This window comes from Mya arenaria, chromosome 6, assembly GCF_026914265.1.
Source record: "Mya arenaria isolate MELC-2E11 chromosome 6, ASM2691426v1".
In the NCBI taxonomy this organism is placed as follows: domain Eukaryota; kingdom Metazoa; phylum Mollusca; class Bivalvia; order Myida; family Myidae; genus Mya; species Mya arenaria.
The window spans coordinates 62,629,079-62,651,115 of NC_069127.1; the positions used below are offsets into that span (position 1 = coordinate 62,629,079).

Genomic DNA, 22,037 nt, shown 5'->3' on the forward strand with positions numbered 1-22,037 from the left:
TGATCATATTTTGTTTAGATTGAATATTTCAGACTATATTATCTATAGAATCTTTGTAACTGTATCCAATATTCAAAACAAAAGAAAAAATGATGAAAATATATAAGTATACAAATACACCTGGACAAAAATTACGCCCGAAACTGTCGATGCGTTTGCGTCCGGAATCCATAAGAAACACGTGTAGTTCCAGGCAGAATAATCATTCCGTCCAACGTCTGATCGTAATTTATTCATTACGTTCCGAATAGGCCTCAATTCCGACTTAACGCCCCTCTATTTCGTGCAGATTAGCTTTGTGGTGTCGATCACACAACGTGCCGACTATGTTTGGATTGAATTGACCTGTTCAATTATTATGGTGCCTAACTGTTCGTTTACCGATCTCAGTTTTGCGCTTTGTTGTGGTCATCTTATGAACGATCGAGTGTACGACAACATATTTTAAGATCAGGAAATTCAGATGAATGCTTATCCTACGACATGCCTCAGTGATTCCATTCAGGCAATCGATTGTTCAATTAATTTTACAGTCCAGTCAAAACACTCAGATTCAACTTTTAAATTGAAGATTGATCTAAGTGGTTTATTGAATACGGCTTCATGTGTCAAAAATCCAATTAAGATTTTAACTCACCCATTCAAAAACACCTAGTCCGACACATAGTTTTTACATTCTTAGCATTTGTTTCAAAATGTATAACATAACGACCAATTAAATACGATTTGAAAAATCGAACGAACGATACGCTCATATCATAGAAAACTCTTGTCCCCACAATAGAAGTGTTATTATCGTTGCTCAGAATGACCTCTCTACATAAGTTAGAGTCAATTTAAAATATGAGCCATACCGGGTACAAAACTGGATCACTATTATTTATGAACTCGTATAAGTATATTATAAACTCTCAATAGGAGCCACGTGCAGCTTACACTATTTGAAGCATATTCTATGTAATTAATAACAATTTTCATGGATGTTGGCCAGAATATGCAGCTTTATTAAATCAGATCTATTTCAGTTATGGAACATGTCGGGTCAAAAAAGAAAGTAACAATGCCAACAATTGAAAAAAACCAAACATTGCCAACACTATAGAGGTAAATGTTTTACAAATTAGCTTCATCAAATCCTTTCAAACATACATGCGTTTTAAAACCAGCTAATTGCCCCAAATGGGAATATTACTGCTATTTGATAATTATTTATCATTTGAGCAATTATCAAATAAAAGCTATAGTCAAACATGTATTATCCTTTAAAACACATTGGATAAGGAAAAACTTTTATTCATTATCGATAATATATACAACATATATGTTTGAATTTGGACAATATGACCCATTATTCAAACAGTTTAATACTTACAATCCAAGTCATATAATTCAATATGAACAAACGTACAATTAATCATATTGTGATACAACTTATGCATATTTTCAATTTATACATAAAAACATCAGCTCATAACTAAACATATCAAACCAAAATTACAAACAGTTGTAAACGATGGTACTAATGTTATACAAAATATACTTAGCAATAACTTAACTGCATGTTCATGTTAAGTGAATTATTAAGGTTCATTAAGATATATGATTTATGTTAAAAAGTCTGTTCTTTTGATGTTAATACAAAGACCAGATATTTCTTTCATGTAAAAATACATATAAAGTCTTTACTGAATGTCCCTTTAACTAGCCCAAAGACGAAAGTGAAACATTTTAGGAACGTACAAGAACTTGTTAAACAATAGTTATCTGTTGAAATGTATGTCTTACATTAAAACTAACTTTTATCATTTGTATCATTCTATATATCATGTATCAAGTCATTCGTTCATGTTATTTATAAAATATACATTCTATATTCTATTACTGGTTTTTATCCTCGGGTACCGGTTGACGACCTTTACACTGGTTGTTCTTTAAGCATATCGAAATAACCTCATATGTATGCCGGTACATCCATCCGTAGATTTAGTTTGTAAAATTAAAGATAATACTATTAATTTATTGTAGTGTTTTCACATGTAATTTTTAATACTAAATTCAGTCTGATTTCCAATGAAGTGTATTATTGCTTGCATAATTAATTTTCCTAAAAGTAAAGTCCTAAATTTAAAAAGTTGCATTGAAACAACTACAGTATGCAATCTTCTTGCAGCGTAGTAAAATATGAAGAGTTCTGTTTTTGTAAACTGTCCATATACATCCAAGGTTGTTTTCGATTGAAAATGGTCGAGAAGTTTCGACTGCGAGCACACTGCTCTATATTTATTTCCTGTATATCAACACATGTGTTATTTGAACTGAACCAAATTCTAAGATATAAGGTTCAAGTTACCGAATTTGAGTAGACTTCAAAGTTTTGGTAATCGACTTAATTTGCCTTTGACCATTTGCAAAACAATCATTTTGTGGCAAAGACAAAATATATGCACATATATTTAAATATATGATACTAATTTATGATAATGATATAGTAAATTGTGAAAATACATGTAAACCGTATATATATATATATTATATACTACTATACTTTTCAGGAATCATCAGCAATATTACCAAGAACAAGACTTTATATATGTGAATATTTCGAAACATCGAAAATGGGTTGAATTTGATTCTCTAGCTAATAATAACACAATAAAACTACTTCCAAACATAAGCCCTGACAATAAAACTGGTAACACAAAACTATTTACACATTTAGCAATAATCATAAAATTCAAAATAAAAGCCTTATCCTTTTAACTCCAAGCAAACAACAAACTGAAACTCAAAAACATTTACCGACCAATAAAGAGATTTGTTTTCATTAAAAAATCCTTTCAAATTACATGTATACCAAACTAATTTTGGATCTATAGTGTTTGATAAAATTAACCAGCTTATCAAACTCCGGTATTAAAACGAAGGCGAGTCTCTTTAAGCGGCATAAACTTTGATTCAAGTCTTCATTTTAAGCAAAATGTTTCTTTCCGACGTAAAATATATGACGGAATTAATCACGTGGTATACACACGCCGAGTGATACATGAATGCCACTGGCATGAGCCGTGTTACTGTTTTCCTAGAAATTATCATAATGATGTATATGAACATACATATGCTGTTGACAAAGTTAATGATTACTCTACTGAATTGATAGCATGTTTCGGACACGTCGAGAGCTAGATATTAAACTTTTGAGGAAAGTTACATGTAGTTAAGAATTTCTCTATAATCTTCAGAATTGTTTCTTATTTCGTCATGTATAATACCGGAATGAAACACTTTCAGATGTTTAACATTAAGTGCTTCAAGAATTTCACGTATCGGTGTGACAAACGTTTGACAAGATGAGTTGCGTGCATCTAGTCCACTACCACCAACTACCATACCAACGCATACAGGCTCTTCATCCCCTAGAGTATCTTTAAAGACCAGCGCGCCCGAATCGCCTTGTTGAGCAAATGTTTTTCCATGAACTCCAGAACTGACCTCTAACTGGTTGAAAAGCGTGATTTGCTTGATTGGTGTCATATAAGAGAATGGCTGAGTCCTGACTGAAGAAGTCATACCGTGTATAAATCCCTCGGTATATTGAGATGTACAGCCAAATTTCCATACGCGGCGTCCCTTTGCAAGCGTCGGGCCAATTGTGTTTCCAGAATTGAATGTCTTTCGAAATTGACTTGAAGCTATAAAATAAAAATGTAAATATCGCAATGGAGGCTTCGATGACAAACCTAGCAGAACTCCCACCCTCCTAATATCTTTTCTGCGCCAGTCATTGTAATATATTTGATTGTATAGTTTATTGAATCATCTTTATCACTAGTGAATATTCGGAAAATCGAATCTGGGGAAGCGGCTCGTTATGGACAAAGCCAAAATGGTCAATCGGTCCAAGAGCATTAAGTCTTGATAAACAATCCGCAGATATCTTCATAGAGAAGAACAAAACAATCATTCACCGCTTTTGTTAAAATAACAGTCGTGCTTATGTCGAAATATATACATACACGTTAATTTTAAAGCCTGAAACATGTTGTCGCCGCTGCAAACTCAACATTAATTGATAAACGATAATATTTGTTTCTTTTTGTTGATTTGCGTTTCCTTGTTGATTATTCTTGATGTTTGCTCCTTGTGTCATTTAACAAGACCAGAACAAGTATTTTACGTGCCTGCCCGTTACTCTGCTTGTCCGTGAATTTGCCATTGCGTAACTATTCGTATGAAACGCCTACTCAAGGTGTAAACATACATTCTGAAACCATATAGAGCAAGATACTTACGAAGGCTTGGAAATGTGCCTTTACGTGGTATTCTTTTGTCAACGCTAAACAAAGCTAGCTCCACCCCCGCGCGTTTATCGTCATCATGTTTTTCCTTGTACATCGCTTCGACTAAAAACCCAATCCTATCACCGTCGGGACCATCTACGGGTTGAAACACTGATTCGTTAAGTGTTGGGTAGTAAATCCGTTTGTCTCTTTCAGCCTTTTCTATTTCGTTTTTGTTCAACAAAACATGTGCGCAGCTAAACCCACAAAAGCCATATTCAGGATGATCCACAAATCCACCAAGAGTTCCATGTACTTTCTTTTCCCGTAGTTGAAAGAAATCAGATCGAAATCCAGAGCGCATTATTTTGCATCCTAAAGTTAAAACGCGTTGTCTTTCATTAGCATGCTCGTTTGCAAAAGGCTGAAATGTTCCTTCTAAGATATCGGTATCGTAGTCACCGTAGCTATTTGCAAATACCTCCTCCGCAAGTGGAATGTAACCTTTTGCGTGAACAAATAGCTGTATACATTTGCGCTTGAATTTGACATGGTTCGGTCCTTGAAATCCTTTCGATTTTATTTCGCTTCCAGTGACAATGCTAAGGTATGCATGTTTTTCCATTAGAACAGGTGACATTTTCTCGAGGCATTTTTGTAGTTCTCGGTCGTAGGTTGAAGGTAAAGTTGATGCCTCCCTTTGCACTTCACTGCATTCGTCACTGGAACTGTACATCTTTTTCAAAACATATGGGTACTTTATGCATTGTCGAAATCTCTTTTCAATTTCTATGCTTATATCTGTAAGGGTGATGACAAAATATATTTTGTTTCTCTCGTTTGGTTTATACGCTGGGTAAATATCAACACAATTAGCGTTCAGACCCATTTTGTCAATTTCATTTTTGATATAATCTGAAGCTATTGTGCATGCGTCCTGAGTCTCTTTTGACGTTCGACCGTTGTCTCTGCATATTTCATTCACACGATCAGCGTTCGGGATTTGGTCATGGTTATGTTGTTTACGATCCGTTCTATCCATGTCGTATTTAACTAAAGACAATGATGCAATTTAAAGACTCATATGATAGCATACAGTTGTATAAATGATAAGATAATAGTATATGGTGTTAAAAGTATAAGACTGAAATGTTTTTTTAATTAAAATCATGTCAAAAATATTATGTGATTGTAACACTACGTACTTACCGTCGGTAAAACTATCTTCCTTAAGTTTTCTGGCTCTGCAATTTATATTTTATAACCATATTTAAAAAGAAAATGGAGTATTATGACTGGCTCTTTCATTCAATTGAACAGTATAAGCATATAAAAATATTCCAATCGATGTGCAGGGACGTGCAAATTCAATGATATTGCAAAATAAACATACCTTGGATTTGATCCGGACAACGAAGATAAGTCAGAGTTCCCTGATCGGTGTGCTCGACGTTTAATGTTGTCCAGGTTATCTGCATATACATATATGTAAATGTATCGATAGAAAACTACCACGGCCAGCCCAGTAGCCAGAAATTGTACGTCAAGCTTATCACTGTGTGGGAACGGACACCGGATTTAGCTCAAAAAGTGATAAGTAAATAGACAATACGTAGTTGTTTTTCTTTACCAGAGGTAAATCATGCTGTGTTAACGCACATATACCGTGTCCACAAATGAAACAAGTGTTTGCACTAATAGCTGAATGCTAAATTTGACCTATGGTATACTTTAAAATGCTTACAATTTAGCAGACCTCGAAGAATGTTTCTTCAAATCTGAGATGATCACCTCGAAACTTACAGAATTTCGACAAGTATTGTTATTTTTAGGAAATATATCGAATAAATAAAAAATCTGAATCAAAGGATTTCACAAGCATAAGATCAACTATATTTATTGTAAGAACTGGCAATGTAACTTTTAAACTGTTTAAGATATGCCCTTATAAATGTTCAAAGTACTTTACTGGGGATAGCCGTTTTATGTACTGAGAATAGTTTCAAAGTTGAAAAATGTGTCTTGGTGATAATATGTAAAATGGGACAAACATTGATAGCAACACTATTAATATACAATATACATGTATGTCTATTTCGAACTTTCAAATAATATGTGATAATAATAAAGTGAGAATACAATTTGATAAGAAATTATTGAGGAAACATGAGTTAACAATGAGGTCGATCGATGCTCTAATGAACGTATATATGCAAGCTGCTTAATTATTGGGGTTGGCTTTCTCACTGAAGTGAACGAGCAGAGACCATTTTTCTGTTCTTAGTAATAGCAACATCGACCCAAGCTTATAAAAAGCTTCACGTCTTCAAAATTTGATCGCAATATCTCATTCTCTGTATGCAAAAACGTACCTACTTGATTTACAAAGCAATGCTATATATATGAATAGCAAACATCACACAAATTCTACGGCCATACGTTTTGTGTTCCTAAATAAATCAGATTACCGGCGTATTTCAAATATTTAGATATTTGCAACTCGAGCGTTGATGCTTGTGAAAAACACATCATGATTAACTAATTTGTATGAATGAAACAGTTTTAAGTGCATACAGATACAAAAAAACAGCAACAGTTTTTGCTCTCATCCCTCGATATGGACAACATCAATTTCCCTCGACCTCGCGTATAGGTAAATGGCCGTAATCATGATCACAGTCTCGTTATTCTAAATACATCGTTAGTACTTCAGTCCACTTAATAGCTATTCCCTGTGCAGTTACTTATTTGCTTAATCCATCACCAATACACCACCAGGGCATCAAAATGTATAAATATCTCCGTAACAATAAAACATATAGTATTGATATCTTACACATTACTAGATAATGTAATTACAATGAAATCGCTCGATTCAGTTTTTATTCTGATTTTCAATTTGTTGATTTATGTTTGAAATCGTACAACATAAATGAACATTTGTGAGAGATCCTGCATTTTAAGGCGAGAATTGGGCTATTATACAAAAGAAGAGACACATTTCTACCGTAGTCGTATATTGCACAGGGTCAAGTTATTCGAAACTCTTCGATTTTGATAAATATATCACCATAAAATACAAAAAAATGATGAAAAATTTCCATGTGTCAAAATCAAACGCTTATTCATTTATCACTTTTTTGAGCTATATCCGGTGGCCTTTCCCACACAGTGAGACACCGAGGAAACTTGTACAGATTTACATTTCCACTTGTAAAGTGGCAATCAATGATCAAAGCAATTGCAATTTAAACATTTAGCCATACAGTAAAACTGTCATGTTCAAATATTTTAAGGCGCATGTTTATATATACTTGATGGGCAACGTGAACGAATATTTTAGGATTTGTAGACAATGACGTTTTAGAATTTATTCACATTTTATGATAAAATCTACCCAATGTCATTTAAGTTAAAAGGTGCAAAACAATTCGAATAAACGGATTAAGGTAATACAACTCGGACGCGATTATTCAGGGTGGTTAAATGTTGCAAGTGCCAAGTGGTGCATAAAGGGAAGTGATAGAATGGAAATTCCTTCGGTTAAAAATATTCAGATGATGCATATTTTATGTATGACAGTTAAAAACATGTCGAATTTATATGCTTATGGTTTGAAGATTGATCTTTGCTCCGTAAACGCGGAAATAACCTTCTAACATTATATTAGTAACATTTGGCAAAATCAATAAAACACCTGAGTTACAATATAAAAAGTCGCACCACCAACCTGTCCCTGTCGATGGTTGCCTTGTAGCGTTTTCCTCAGCAATTGAAAATTGAACCCATCTCAAATAGTTCGGGTCCCTTAATAGCGACGTGGTGCCGTTCACATCCATTCTAAAATCCCTGAAATGTGATGTGCAAGAAACAAGAAATATTTTTGAATATGCAATAATGGAAAATTTAATGTGCGAAATAAGACCTCAGTGGATTTCGCAGAAGCCATATTGCTATCACCCTTTCCATTGCCCTTTTTCTGTATGCCCGTCCATCATATGGGGTGTTTTTCTTTAAAATCATTGTAGATATCAATCTGATTATGCGGCTTAATAAGGAATAATATACATTTTTCAAATTCGAATAATAATTTGTACCTTGTGCCTAATTCGAACTCAAATAAAAGAGAATATAATTCTTCATTTATTGATCGATTGGCAATGCGATAAAAATGAAGTATTTAAAATAGTATATAATTATATAATCATATCCTTAGAGAGATATTTAAGTTAGGTAAAGGGCTTAAGTTATGAATGACTTCAGATGCTTTTTGAATATCGCCCTTGAACTTTAATAAATATGCGTCCAAAAATACAGTTTGATAAACTTACAAATAAAAATCTCGTCTGGAAATATTCACTTTATTTTAATTAACATTTAAAAAATAAATCCTTGATATGAACTTAAAGCTCGTATGATTATGCTGAAATGATCAAAAGCATTGGAATTAATTATATCATTGTCTTTTTAAAACAATCTTTATTATATTGTGCCGTTCGTCGGTCTTTTAAAGAATATAATAATTGGTGCATCAAAATCAATTGTCAACATTGACAAATCTTTAACTCGGCCTGATTTAAAACAAAGGTACTGACAGTAATGTATAAAACAAAACAAAATAATACCCTGACGAAGATATCAACCTGCTCTTTTCAAAATATCGTGGCCTTCGCTTAATATTTTGTTTTAATTATTTCACTGTCTTGGTTAAAGGTTTAAAATTACGAAATTTTGTCATATTTTCATAAGATAATATTTCAAACAATTAAGCCAAAACAGAAAGTTAAAGTTTGGTCTGTTTAAAGTTCACTTAGATCTCATTATGTGCGGAGCTTTTAACATAAACAATCAGTCATTGTTGTAAGTATAGGTTATAGTGTATTTTGGAGTTCCATATGGAAAATAATCATTCAAAATGCGCAGCCGGACGAAAAATAAAGTAATTATATACGCTTACGGTAATTCAAAATGTAAGTATTTTGTCATTTAAGAGTCTATATTGTGACAGGATAAGAAAATAATATACAAGAGACTCAACAAAAGTTGGCCATATACGACGGCATACTATTAAAATAACAAATTAAAACGATATAAAACTATATAAGAAAATTTATAGACTTATCAAACAATTTAAACCAATTAGATAATTACGACAGAATAAAATTTGTAAAAATTGTAAAAATCTGCACAAAATGACATTCTAGAAGCTTAAAGCTGCACACTCACAGATTGGAGGTTTTGACAACTGTTTTATTTTTTTTTTGTCTTGGAACGAGCCAATTAATGCGAAAATGCATGTAAACCAGTGATATAAGACGTAGATTTTCATATTTAAGTTCAAACATTGATGTTTTATGCATTTTTTTCTTAAACCGTTAGTAACGCTTTTAGCCATATAACATTCATTTTCGAACGGAAATATGAAAATCTGCGTTTCGATCTTTTGTCAGCAGTCTTTTATCACTGGTTTTCAGATATTACGCAAAAATGTGCTCATTCCAAGACAAAAAAATAAAATTGAAAACGGTTAATCTGTGAGGGTGCAGCTTTCATTTTAATATAACGACATAAAACGCACGCGCACTACGTGAAATTCTATGTACACCACACGAGTGAAAAGTGTCAATCCATGGATGAAAATATCATTGTGGGTACCAAGAAAACCAAATCAATTTTTATTATGTTTCATCAAGAAATTTGAAATCAAATCTAAGGGTTAGGTCTTAAAAGTACTTTTACGGCACTTTAAACATAACTTTTTTTGTAATGTAATAATTCAATATCAAACGTTGTTTAAAACCATTTAACACTACATTCGGAACTCCTCGACCATTTTCCATCTAAAACAACTTCGGATGTTTGCCGGTTTAACATGAAGTTATGACGCTGTTGAAAATTTACCACATGGGTAATTTTTCAACGGATTATTGATCAATTTTAAACGTTGAAAAATGACCCTGCCCGTTATTTAATGACCCCAGTCACGCATTAAAAACGACCCCGTTGAAAACTGATAAGCTTTATACAGGTCATATTTCAACGTTGAAAACATATCCCAATAAGCTTATGCAATACGGCTTATACCATACAGTTGTTAGATAAACATTTTGCTTTATTTTTAAGTGATTAAAGGGGCTCGTTCACAGATTGCCAAGTTGCACTTTTTAAGATGTTTTGGTTTTATATTCCAAAAAAAACTGATGCAACGCATTAGATATGTTACGATTGAAGACTGACAATTGGACTCTTTGAACCGTTTGATTTCTACAGCGTTAATAACGCTCTGCATACCTCTCTTTATATCGAAGATAGTGTACTGACTCCGTTGCCGAATGGTCTAACACCCTGAAAATGCTTTTGGACTTACAGTCGTAAGGTCGGTAGGTCGTTGGTTCAAAACCCCACTCCGCCATTTATTTGCTTTTTTTATTTTCATAATGTATATGTCAAACAGCATCAGGATAAACCTTGACCAGAATGGATAGTTTTCCAGGCATGCTAAAATTTAGGACAAAATCGTTTACGAGAACATTACAATAACTTGACGTCTTCTTCACAATTGTAGATACCGTTGGTGTAATTGCCTCAATGTGTCTTTCGTACGCCATGCTTTATAATTTGGGTGTCTGTTTTCGAATGATGGTGCAAATAAAGTTGAAAATATAATTTTGTACGTAACTAGTGATTAAATCGCAACTACTTATAACAGCTCGTAAACACATCGTAACGTACAGTACGCGTAAAGGCTAGATTTACCATAATGTTTCGTAATTCAATAGCAACAACTCGTAAATACAACGTACCTCGTATAACGGTCGTATCACTGGTAGCAAATCGTTAATTTTACTGAATTTAGTCATAAATTTATCACAATAACTCTATATATTGGATCGCAATTTGATCGTGAACAACTCCTTAATATATCGTTAAAGTGGTCAAATCGTATAAGTTTCCTGATGAAATAATTCCTGGAGGATATCTTTGGTCTTCAAAATAATGTACCTTTATTTGAAACCCTTCAGTTTTTGTACGAGTTTTGTATTCAGATGTATTATAATGAACCATGGTTGGGGTTTCGTTTAGACATTATCAAGGTCATATCTCAATAGCCAACCGATGGAAGGATAGAAACGTCTCATCGGTCATCGCAGTGATCCGCCTTTTCAAAATAATAAAGTTACTCTTGCTCGAATTTAGACCCTAATCGACGTCAGAAATTCTGATTCATAAACTATTTGATAAAATAAGTAGAAACATCATTTACAAGTCTTTCTAGACAACTGTTACTTAGTTTCCTGTAATAATAATGAGTATATTGAAGAATGAATTGTGTGTGCAGATTGATAACATATTTGTTCCGACAAAAGAAAAAGGTTGTGACTCATTTTCGAGACTTTCTGTTTTAAGTCAATTTTGTACGAAATCGAATCCTCTCCTTTTCATAGCATGGCCTTGGGTGAAAACAAGCTAATTTTTAACTCGACCATTTGACTTAGCCTTTTAGCATGCACATCAAATGTGTAAACAAGCTTTCCCTTCAATTTGAACAGATGACCTATATTTCCCAATGCTACCAAGTTTTGCACAACGCCTATGACGACATTTTGAAATCTTGCATCTCGGCAAGCCTCGTTACCTGGCAACACAGATGCCCTCGGGTCGGATTTTTCTATCCGGAACGGAAAAAAAACATGACAGATATTATTAATCTGCCCCCATGCCAGATGAGTCACGCGCTGTGACGCAATACGTAATAAAGTTTCAATTTCTTTTATTATACACTTAATGTAATCACAATTATGAGATTTCAATAGATGTGATCCATAAACATTTAATTACAACAATATTCCTTAAAAACAAAACAAAAAAACCCTTAAACGACGTGATATCGAAGGAACTTATTGACGTTTGCAGTGAATACAAATTACTGCGCGTCATGACGTCAGTAAACATCATCGCACGCGCTTTTTGTTGAAATGTACAAAACTGCCATTTCTTATATATTTTCTGCACAATAGATGAAATTCATGGTATGCTAGAAAATATATATATCATGTGTGTTCGTTCATCTGAGAACGACAAGCCTCGTTACCTGGCAACGCAGAATTTTTCTATCCGGAGAGGAAACACATGACATATATTATAAATATGACGTTTTTGAAGTGATTTTTCCTGCGTTATTATGACGTTATATGAAAAAAAACTGTTTTCGGTCTATTAAAAGACAGGACAATATTTTATTGTCTACGAAAATTGTTTCTTGTCCAATCATGGAAGTGTATTTATTGATCAGGTAATAGAATTTATTATTGCAAATAGGTATAAAGTTACTTCTTTCTATAGTTTTTCATATTTTCACACGAATATATAAAACGATGCACGAAAATAGAAAATTTCGAACATGGAATTGGGAACGAATTTCTTATTCTTTTCTAACATGCGAGGCCAACAAGACCAACAGATCCCTTCAGAGAAAAAAGCATGCTCAGCCCTGAAGGAGTCGGCTGGTCTTTATAAACGCACATTGTCCAACCACACGGAGATCTGGTTATGCCAATTTGCATATGAGCAAGTACACCTACGTAATACGAACGCACTTCCACCTACAGCGGAACTGCACACTTTATTCAGCCGCCTGTAAATATGTATTTTCTTTTTTTGCATGTTTTGCATACGTTAGAGAGAAGGAAATATCCGGTAATTACATCAGAATTATTTTCGATTAGCTTAGTCCATTTGTGTCATGCAATCAGAGACAGAAAATGAAACTACGATAAAAGGAACATGGATCCTTATTTTTTTATTCCAATTCGAATAAGAAATTGTTCCTTGTGCCTTATTTAAGCCCGAATAAGAATACAGAAGAATTGGAGTTAAGTCATTTATTCATCTATTAATCGATTGGCAATGCGATGAAATTGGAGAATTTCAGATAGTTAATATATCATATGCAAAGAAAGATAAGTTAACGACTTAAGTTAGAAAATGACTAAAGATATTTTATGAATATATATATGAACTATGAATAATAATATGATTCTATAATGAATATAAGTGTACATAAAACAACAACAGTGTAATATACTTACAAATAACAAAATGTCGTCTGGAAATATTCACTTCTTTTTAAATAATATTTAAATCATATGTCCTTGATTAAAACTTTAAACCCGTAAACTATTCTATGATGATCTATCAAAACCATTGGAATAAAATTATCGTGGTCTTTTTAAAAGAATCTTTATTGTAATGTGTCGTTTGTTAGTCGTGAATGTGATCATAATGAGCCTTATCATTTGTGCATCAAAATCCTTTTGGCAACATTGATCAATTTGAAACGATCTAGATTAAAACAAAGGCACTGGCAGCAATGTAATATATTTAGTAATTTAATGATTTATATTGGTATATATTGTGACAGGGTCAGAAAATGATAAAGAGACCATATACTCAACAAAAGGTTTGACTAGAGACAATATACGACTGCATACTGTTAAATTGTTAAGTAACACGGTATTCAGAAATTATAGAATGAACGTTATTGACTTATCAACCACATTTACTAAATTAAATGATTATGACAGTATGAAATTTGTAAAAATGCTGAAAATCTGCACAAAATGACAAACTAGAAGCTTAATATTAAAATAACGTGAACTTCTATGAACACCACACCGGTGAAATGCACCAATCCATGGATGCAAATATCGTTGTGGGTACTTTATTATTTTAGTACTTATTAGACTTAATTAAATTTTATTTTGCATCATCGAGAAATTTGATATCCAATCTAAGGATTAATTAGGTCTTGAAGTTTGTTAACTATTTGAATAAAAATAGGCAGAACTGTTCTTTGCCGGCACTTCAAATAAACATAAAAAAAAATAATGTTATAGTTTAACTTCACGTTGTCATATGCTTTTAAACACTACTGCACTTTTTTCAAGTTATGTATAAGCGAAATTGTAGTTGTTGAAATACAAGTAATGTGTTTTTCAATTAGTTTGCTGGAGGGGAATTTACTGGGATTTTTATTGTAAAGAATGACGGTAACGTTAATGTCGGCAGTAAAATACGACACTGACTGTAATAAATTCAAAAACAACACTCAGTGGGGCACTTCTTCCAACCTGTTTCACTACTGTTATTTTTCCAATACAAACAATATTTCAAACGTTTCGAAGGACAGTACTCACATCCCAAAATAAACACCAGTCGAACAATGCCGTTAAAGTTAAAATTATATGGCCGATAATTTGCCGATTAACCCCAGAATACAAAACATATAACGTCGATGGATATGAAAATACAAGATCGAATACTTTGACTTTATAAAGAGACCAATCGACCTTTTGGGAACACATGATGTTGTAGCGTTTAATCTGTGCAGTGTTTAATAAGCGATATGAATACCTTTAAGAAATATGTTAAAACGATACTAATGATTGGAATATTATTCAATGAAGAAAAAGAGTACATATAAAACTGTCAAATTCTTACCCGTTTTACCAATATGAATAATTAATTCGTCCATCCAGCCGTGTCTCCTGTTGGTATAGCTCAGTGGTGCAGTTTTCGCTCCGTTTGCGGAAGGTCGGGGATTTAAATCCCGGCCGCATAGAAAACCTCGCCTAGCGGTCTGCTTTAACAGGTAGTACTGAAAAATGGTGAACAAGGGTATCGCACCCGTATCTCTTGTATTTCAATCTGCTTTTTTAAAAGTATTTTGATATCTGGATGTGACTGGTTTCTCATGTCACTTATGGCATATAACACAGTTTAAGTCGTCATGGTGTCATTCCAGGGGTCAAGCCATAAAGCAGTGGACTTGACATTTTACAAGGAAGCATGATAGTCTGTTCGACAGATCTTCAAACGCTACTGAACAACCATTAAAGTTAGATAGAATAAAAAATTGAACGTGGCAAAAGTTACAGAAGAGACACACACTACAGCAGTGGGCACGAATCCTACTTACGAAATGCTCTCCCTTGGTGATCTACAATGAAGTTTGACCAAGTTACAACTGAGACACACCTTATTGCTATTAACTCCCGATTATGTTCATTCAACCTCCATTTTTGATATTGTCAGCTATATCAGCTACTCACCTTCCCACGGTTCTGTGAAGCTTGATCTAAATTTTTATTAAAACAACAAACTAAGAAATGAGAGACGACAATAACGGACTGATTGACGAACGCACGCACAGACGGAAAGCACACGTTGCTAATACAAATACCTCTGTTCAGGATGTCGACAAGCGGTTTTCCAGGCATAGCTGCAGTCATTTGCTTTTTTTTATTCAACAGAATGAACTCTCATTTTGTGGGCCAAAATTGAGGATAAAATATTTTTTTTATAGCAATCACATATATACTTATATCCCTTTTTCATATATATATCATACAATGCACAGGCATATGTTAATATAAAACATTATTTTGTTCAACTCCTGTGTGTGTCATTTTACACAATTTTCAAAACTGTACAGCAGCAAGCGACGCTGTGCTTTAAAGTTGAAAACAAACAACAAAAACGGTTTGTAAACTAAAACAAATCCCGCTAAGCCACTCCAAAATTTCACTTGTTTTCGTGGCCTAAATACAATCATATAAAATACATGTCCCCCGCAATTGACATTCATACTACGATAGTTATCAAAGTTTTTATCTTACATTTCACATCATATAATCGAGTTTGATATAGGAGTTTTAATTTTGTGGGTGTACTCCAGGTTTAATTATTTCAGACGGAGCGGCAAACTCAAGGTTAGTCAATTTATAATCAATATCACCAACATTTTTTCATTTTTATTTCAGCCTTGTGGCATTTAAATATTGGATTTTACCATTTATAATTGATAACTATATTAGTGGGTAAAACACTCACTATCATACAGAATGAATATAAATGGTAGCTAGCTCATCTGCCGGCAAACACAATATTTCATCACCAATTAGTTTTACAATTATAAGAATCACTGATCAATATTATCACCATATGACCCTTAATTAAATGTTCTACAATTGGTTAAATCACTGTCACAAGCAAGTAATATTTACTTAAAAATGAGTTGCAACATCATTATCTACATAGCATGAAGTCCGTAAAATTGTATAATTATCAGTTCTGTAACTCAATATAGTGTGTCCCCGTTTAATTGTTTTGGTTTTTATCGTTTCAAGTCGTGTAATAAAACAATCAAAGAATGATATTATCGGTGCATTCGGCCTCGGTCAATATCAGATAACCAGGTCCATACGCTAGGATATCAATTATCAAACAATAACTGTAACAGTATTACCGACTGGCACTCTTTATACCAGTTATAGGTTATACATAGATTACATCATGGCATTGTAAAAAATTGTTTAATTAGGCAGCCAATGGATGAAGTCTCTGGCATGAATCTCCAGACAGTCGCCTCTGACCTGGATACCCCCTACTGCCAACCTTGTTCGCAGGATGGAAAATCCCTCCCAGCGCAGGCCTTCTGTAATGTTTGCAACGAGTTTATGTGCTCAATTTGCACAAATGTGCACAGGAACCAAAGGGTATCAAGGTCCCATACACTTCTTGACAAGAGCGTCATGCCTACTACAATTAGTGGCCATGCTGCTAAAGAAGAGAGCACAGAAGCTTGCGACATCCATTCCGGAGAATTCATCAAATACTTCTGTCCAACTCACGAGACTCTTAACTGCGGCCATTGTTCAGTTTTAAATCATCATTCTTGTAAACAGCAGATTATTTCTGACATAGCGAAATCCTTCAAATACGACCAAGGTTATGAAGCCATCAAACAGGTTCTTTTCAAGTTACAAAAGGATATCGATGCCTGTTCTGATGTTGAAGAAAAAATAAAACTAGTAGAAAAGACTGTTGAATGTGAGATAAGTAAGCTAGAAGATTATCGAAATAACGTCAACAAATACTTTGATGAACGAAAAGCGGCACTGCTGAAAACCATAACCCAGATGAAAAACATAGATGAAACACTACTTGATATGCTAAAGTTAAAATGTAACACGCTTAAGACCCAGGTCAATGAAATCAAAGCAAACTTAGAAGCCAAGGAGGGCACATCTAGCCAATTGTTTATAGAGGCCAAAAAAACCAAGATCATGCTTGAGGGATTCCAATTCACTCTAGCACAGATCAATAAGATGAAGACCATACATCAGTATCAGTTCATGAAGGACCCAGACACTGAGAGGGTTTTGGAATCACACACTGGCCTGGGTACTATTGAAGAGAATGTTGATGCAAAAGGTATTTCGTTTTTTTCAAAGGGATATACAAACCGAAAATTTTCATTATTTTATTGAAATTTAACATATTTTGACTTCGTTGTTTTCATTTTGAAAACTGAAACCGTTGATTGATTTGTTTATTTTGCTTGCATAAAGAAATAAATGATGGTCATAAAATATTTAGAAGTAAAAAATATACCGAACGAACGGAAGAGAAAAATATACTCGTATATTTTAAGGGAATAACTTCGAAATTATCACAAACTATTATTGGAACCTATGGAATTACCCAGTATTATCAAATCCATAATTAAGAAATAAATAAAATTAATATTGTTGGCAAAAAAGTTGGCAAATTTCGGATTTACTTAAAATCAGCCTTTTGCAAAAAGTGACAATATCAATATGCCACTTCGTTGCGCAAAGTAACTTACAGTTGACATCACATTTGCAGAACAAAATACCTTAGACCTGACTAGCCTTAGGTTCACCAAGGCCTCAGCCATCCCTATCAAGTCTCCATCTGACACAATTGACTGTCGCCTGCACAGCTTGCTCCTCCTTGATAATGAACGACTGCTGTTGGCTGACTTCAACAACCAGGCAGTGAAGCTGCTGGACCTGAAGACCAACGTTCTAGTGGCCGAGGTGAGGGTGCTAGGTCGGCCAAAGAACATGTGTCTTCTTCCTGGGGACAATGTGGCTGTTTCTTTGACGTCAGGTCGTATTCAGCTACTAGATACACGGGAACAACTTTCACTTGGGAACAGCATCAAGGTGGACGGTAGGTGTCGAGGTATAGGTTACCATAACGGTTGCCTTATCGTTTCATACATCAATGGAAAAGTGGAGAAGATGGATATGGAAGGGCAAGTGTTGAAAAAATTATAAAATAACTGGCTTTTTGGCAACCAATTTAAATGCCCTGTGTACATAACAGTGGTCAGTGAAGGTCAATCAGCGGCCATCTATGTATCGGACAACGATAACGACACGATCACCAAGTTGGACATGGACCTGAACATCCTCCAGACCTTCCATGACCCTACATTAAAATCACCAAGAGCGTGTACTGCAGTTGGAAACCAGCTGCTTATCTGTGGTGAAAGTAATAACATAATGTGCCTTGATCTGTCCAGTGGCCAGATGAACAAGCTGCTTTGTGAGAATGAGGGAATACAGGCGCCAGTCCATGTCTGCTTCTGTAAAAGGCAGAGTTCGCTGTATGTCATCTGGCCTCAACATAGAAATGACATTATGGTGTATAAGAAAGCAATAAGCAGTTGAACGAAAAGAAATCAAGAACATGATATAACGATCCGAAATATTGTTTCATATAAACAGTTGATTTGCATTAGAGATCGGTTTCTTTTAAGTGACATTTAAACTTCTTGGTGTTTTCATTTTTTTACATGTACGTTTGTTTGAAAGTGAAAATTTAGAGACCAAATGTTTTTGTTGTTTTTTTCAGAGTTTTTGTTAGTATGTTAGTTTAACTGCCTGAATGTCTTCAACTATTACCACGCAAAAGTAGCCCTTTTCTATTTTCTAAATTATGGCAAATAATCCCCGGCAAAGTCATAACCCAAGGTTAAAGTGAAAAGGTATCACTCCAGAACTCTGTTATGCCTCAATTAATTGGCCATGAACAAACATTTGCTTTGCATAATTGATATTGGTACAAATGTTGCAGCTTTGGACAAAACTAAAGTCTGTAAAGAACACAAGACAGTTGAACTATTGTGTTGCTTTAATGTACATGTATATTTGATTGGGATTTTATGAGAAATTCGGGTTTGTTTAAACATTATGTATTTTACAACGATTGCGAATAAAGTTAAGATAAATTACAGTTTCCACGGGGAGTTTAATGATTTGTTACAACATTTTTGTACATCGTGATGTGTTTTATCGTGCTACATGTTAATATCTGTTTGATATTCCATTTATATAAAATGTTACCATGATTATCCAGAGCTGCTAATGAATATTAGGCTCCGCCTACTATCTAATGTTATTCTTTTTACTGCTGCAGGATTTTGTACATAGCAGAGTTGTGTTTACTATCATGAGATGTTATTATTTATCGTTATTAAAGTATAAACATTGAATTGTGTTTATATACACTGACCACCCAATTTCATAACAATATCATATTTATGATTTAATGCTCTCTATTTATAAATAAATTGAATGATATGTTTTATTTCATACAGGAAGTTTATTGCTCTTTTAAATAATGACCCACTAATAGTTATATTAGGCATTTTTGTATTTAGTAGTTAAAAATTTGGGAAAAGAGTCGGTTATAAAGCATGTTTAAGGTGCTTTTTTATAAGTAAGAAATATTGATATTCATTCATGCTACTTATTATAAATAACTAGTTTTCAATTGGACTTTCCACCCAACATATTGATGCATACAATTTGAGCGGCATCGCATTTGGCCTTTGAACATTAATATAATAAAGAAATAATTATTGATAAATACTAAAATGTTGGCATTGCAAGGCGTAAACAAACAAATGTGTTGTTTTCACTAATCAGACCGACTTTTTCCTCTCGACCCTTCACTTGTTTTGCCGTAGTGGGGATTGTTTTTACGTGTGCATTATTCGAGTGAACGTGTTCAATTTTGACCAATTTATATCCAAATTTACTGCGATAGTGTTAAACCCTGATGAAGGTAGGTTTTGTACAGAATGCCGGCTTTCAAACAAAGTTATGCCTACCTTACTGCTCTATTTTTTGTATGTCAAAGTGGAAACAAAGATTTTGGGGCCTTATTCCAAAGGTAGATGTATTGATAAACTAATAAGATTAACGTTCGCTTGGAGCTTTTTCACTACAGGTGTTCGTTTTTATTTTATTTAAAAGAAATTTTGCAACTACACCGACATTTTCTGCGTAAGCATTTCTGGAATTTTCTCTAGATTTGTAATTATTGCGATCCTTTAACAGTGTGGATGGCTCTGTTGCCCCTTCATCATGTTGTCCCTACAACGACATGTCGGTCATCTTGATACAGTCTTTGAGAGTAATTGCAAATTTTGATTGTGCGGATGTCTCGGTTGCTCCTTTATCATTGAGACCCAGCTGCGACCATCTTGAGATTTTAAGCAATTGGGCATTTACATCACTGTTTAACGTTGTTGTTTGTTAACGATAGATTCTTGAACTCACTTATTTTGATTATAAAAAACCCCATAGTTTTGTGTAACAATCCATCTGTGCATACTATATTCGAATGTATTAATGCCGATTCAACCGACCCATATCTTTTTGAAACGTAATCACCTAGAGCACAACTCTGGCATGGGGTGAAGTTGGTAAAGATTGTTATTTTTTAATAGCGTCCTTTGGTAGCATTGAAAATTCCGCCAACATTTTATGATGAATAAAGTTTTGCATCATTTTAATGAGGAAAGGTCAATCAATAGTCATGACTATTGATTCAGGATATATTTTATTATTTGCAGGCCTGTAATTAAATGATTCAAGCAGATTTGTCATTGCAATATACAGAATGTAAATATTTCAAAAATAATCTAAGAATGATGATGATGGGTAGTAGAACAAAATGTATTTCAGCTTTCAGAAAATGTATTAATGTATGGTAGCCTATTTTACCAATGACCTTGCAGTAAATGCTCAATTTTTCATGCTTTTCACAGCACTTCAGAAATAACAACCCATATCAAGTTTTGAATATTTACACGTTGATTTTAATACTGTAGGTCACAGATTTAAGTATCGCAAAATAAAATCAGTTGTCGTCAAATCTTCTCTTTGACGTGACAGGATAAAGAATAAATACGTAGGGCTTACAAAATATGGTGTAAAGCGTTTTACAATAGTGCAAATTAAAAGACCCCTTTGTTTACATACGTTCATAAGATTGGAAAGTTAAAGCAAGTCGAAAAATATAAAATTAATTGGTGAAACACTGGGAGAATAGATAAATAAACATAAATACACAGAAAATGGAAACGTGTTGACTAAAAGACTCTGCTTTCTGACATTCTACAAATAGTCAAAACGTCCTCAGTCAATATCGGGGTTTGATTTAATTAACCTCCAGCACTTTCATTTAAACTGTTGTATGCGTTCACAACCCAAAATTTAAAAATCATTGAGTAAATAAAATAAAAGCTTTATCGGATCTTACATCAGCTTAATGACACTGAATAAAAATGAAAACCGAATCATGTAAAGTGATAAACACAACGATTAGATACAGACATAACCTGCAATTATACATACCAGTTGTGTAAAGGCTTACGCTAGCGCTATGTATCATAATTATTTTAGAACAAAATCTATTACTTAAGTCTGGCCCGCAGTACTGTTACTATATATGATTTTGTCCACTGTTGTTGTTTTTTAAATATTAAATTCTGTAGACAAAATATTAGATTTTCGATTTAATTATCTTTCATTAAATACAAAACAATATTCATATGGTTCAAATGTGTGGGTCGTCCATAGTTTTGAAGAATTATAA

The 22,037-nt window shown here is 33.7% G+C and overlaps 1 protein-coding gene across 2 annotated transcripts; it reads right to left on the minus strand.

The window, feature by feature from the left end:
• Positions 1 to 1,007: 1,007 nt before the first annotated feature.
• LOC128237261 (uncharacterized) lies at positions 1,008 to 13,492 on the minus strand. Of its 2 annotated transcripts, none has more exons than XM_052952623.1 (6): positions 13,367 to 13,492; positions 8,008 to 8,126; positions 5,671 to 5,749; positions 5,487 to 5,521; positions 4,290 to 5,330; positions 1,008 to 3,689 (listed from the first exon to the last, which is right to left on the minus strand). In XM_052952623.1, the coding sequence occupies exons 2-6, from the start codon at positions 8,114 to 8,116 to the stop codon at positions 3,205 to 3,207; spliced, it is 1,749 nt and encodes a 582-aa protein (XP_052808583.1). In that variant the 5' UTR covers positions 8,117 to 8,126; positions 13,367 to 13,492; the 3' UTR covers positions 1,008 to 3,204. The 2 variants fall into 2 exon arrangements, with proteins under 2 accessions (XP_052808583.1, XP_052808584.1); XM_052952624.1 differs by lacking the exon at positions 13,367 to 13,492 and adding an exon at positions 8,609 to 8,745.
• Between the last annotated feature and the right edge of the window lie 8,545 nt (positions 13,493 to 22,037).

What these genes read in the sequence shown, in the direction of transcription:
- LOC128237261 (XM_052952623.1), bottom strand. Translation starts at nt 8,116, where the DNA reads ATGGATGTGAACGGCACCACGTCGCTATTAAGGGACCCGAACTATTTG. An exon ending in TTGTCCGGATCAAATCCAAG is followed by an intron (nt 5,522 to 5,670) that starts GTATGTTTATTT and finishes TATAAATTGCAG; the next exon opens with AGCCAGAAAACTTAAGGAAG. An exon ending in AGGCACATTTCCAAGCCTTC is followed by an intron (nt 3,690 to 4,289) that starts GTAAGTATCTTG and finishes TTTATTTTATAG; the next exon opens with CTTCAAGTCAATTTCGAAAG.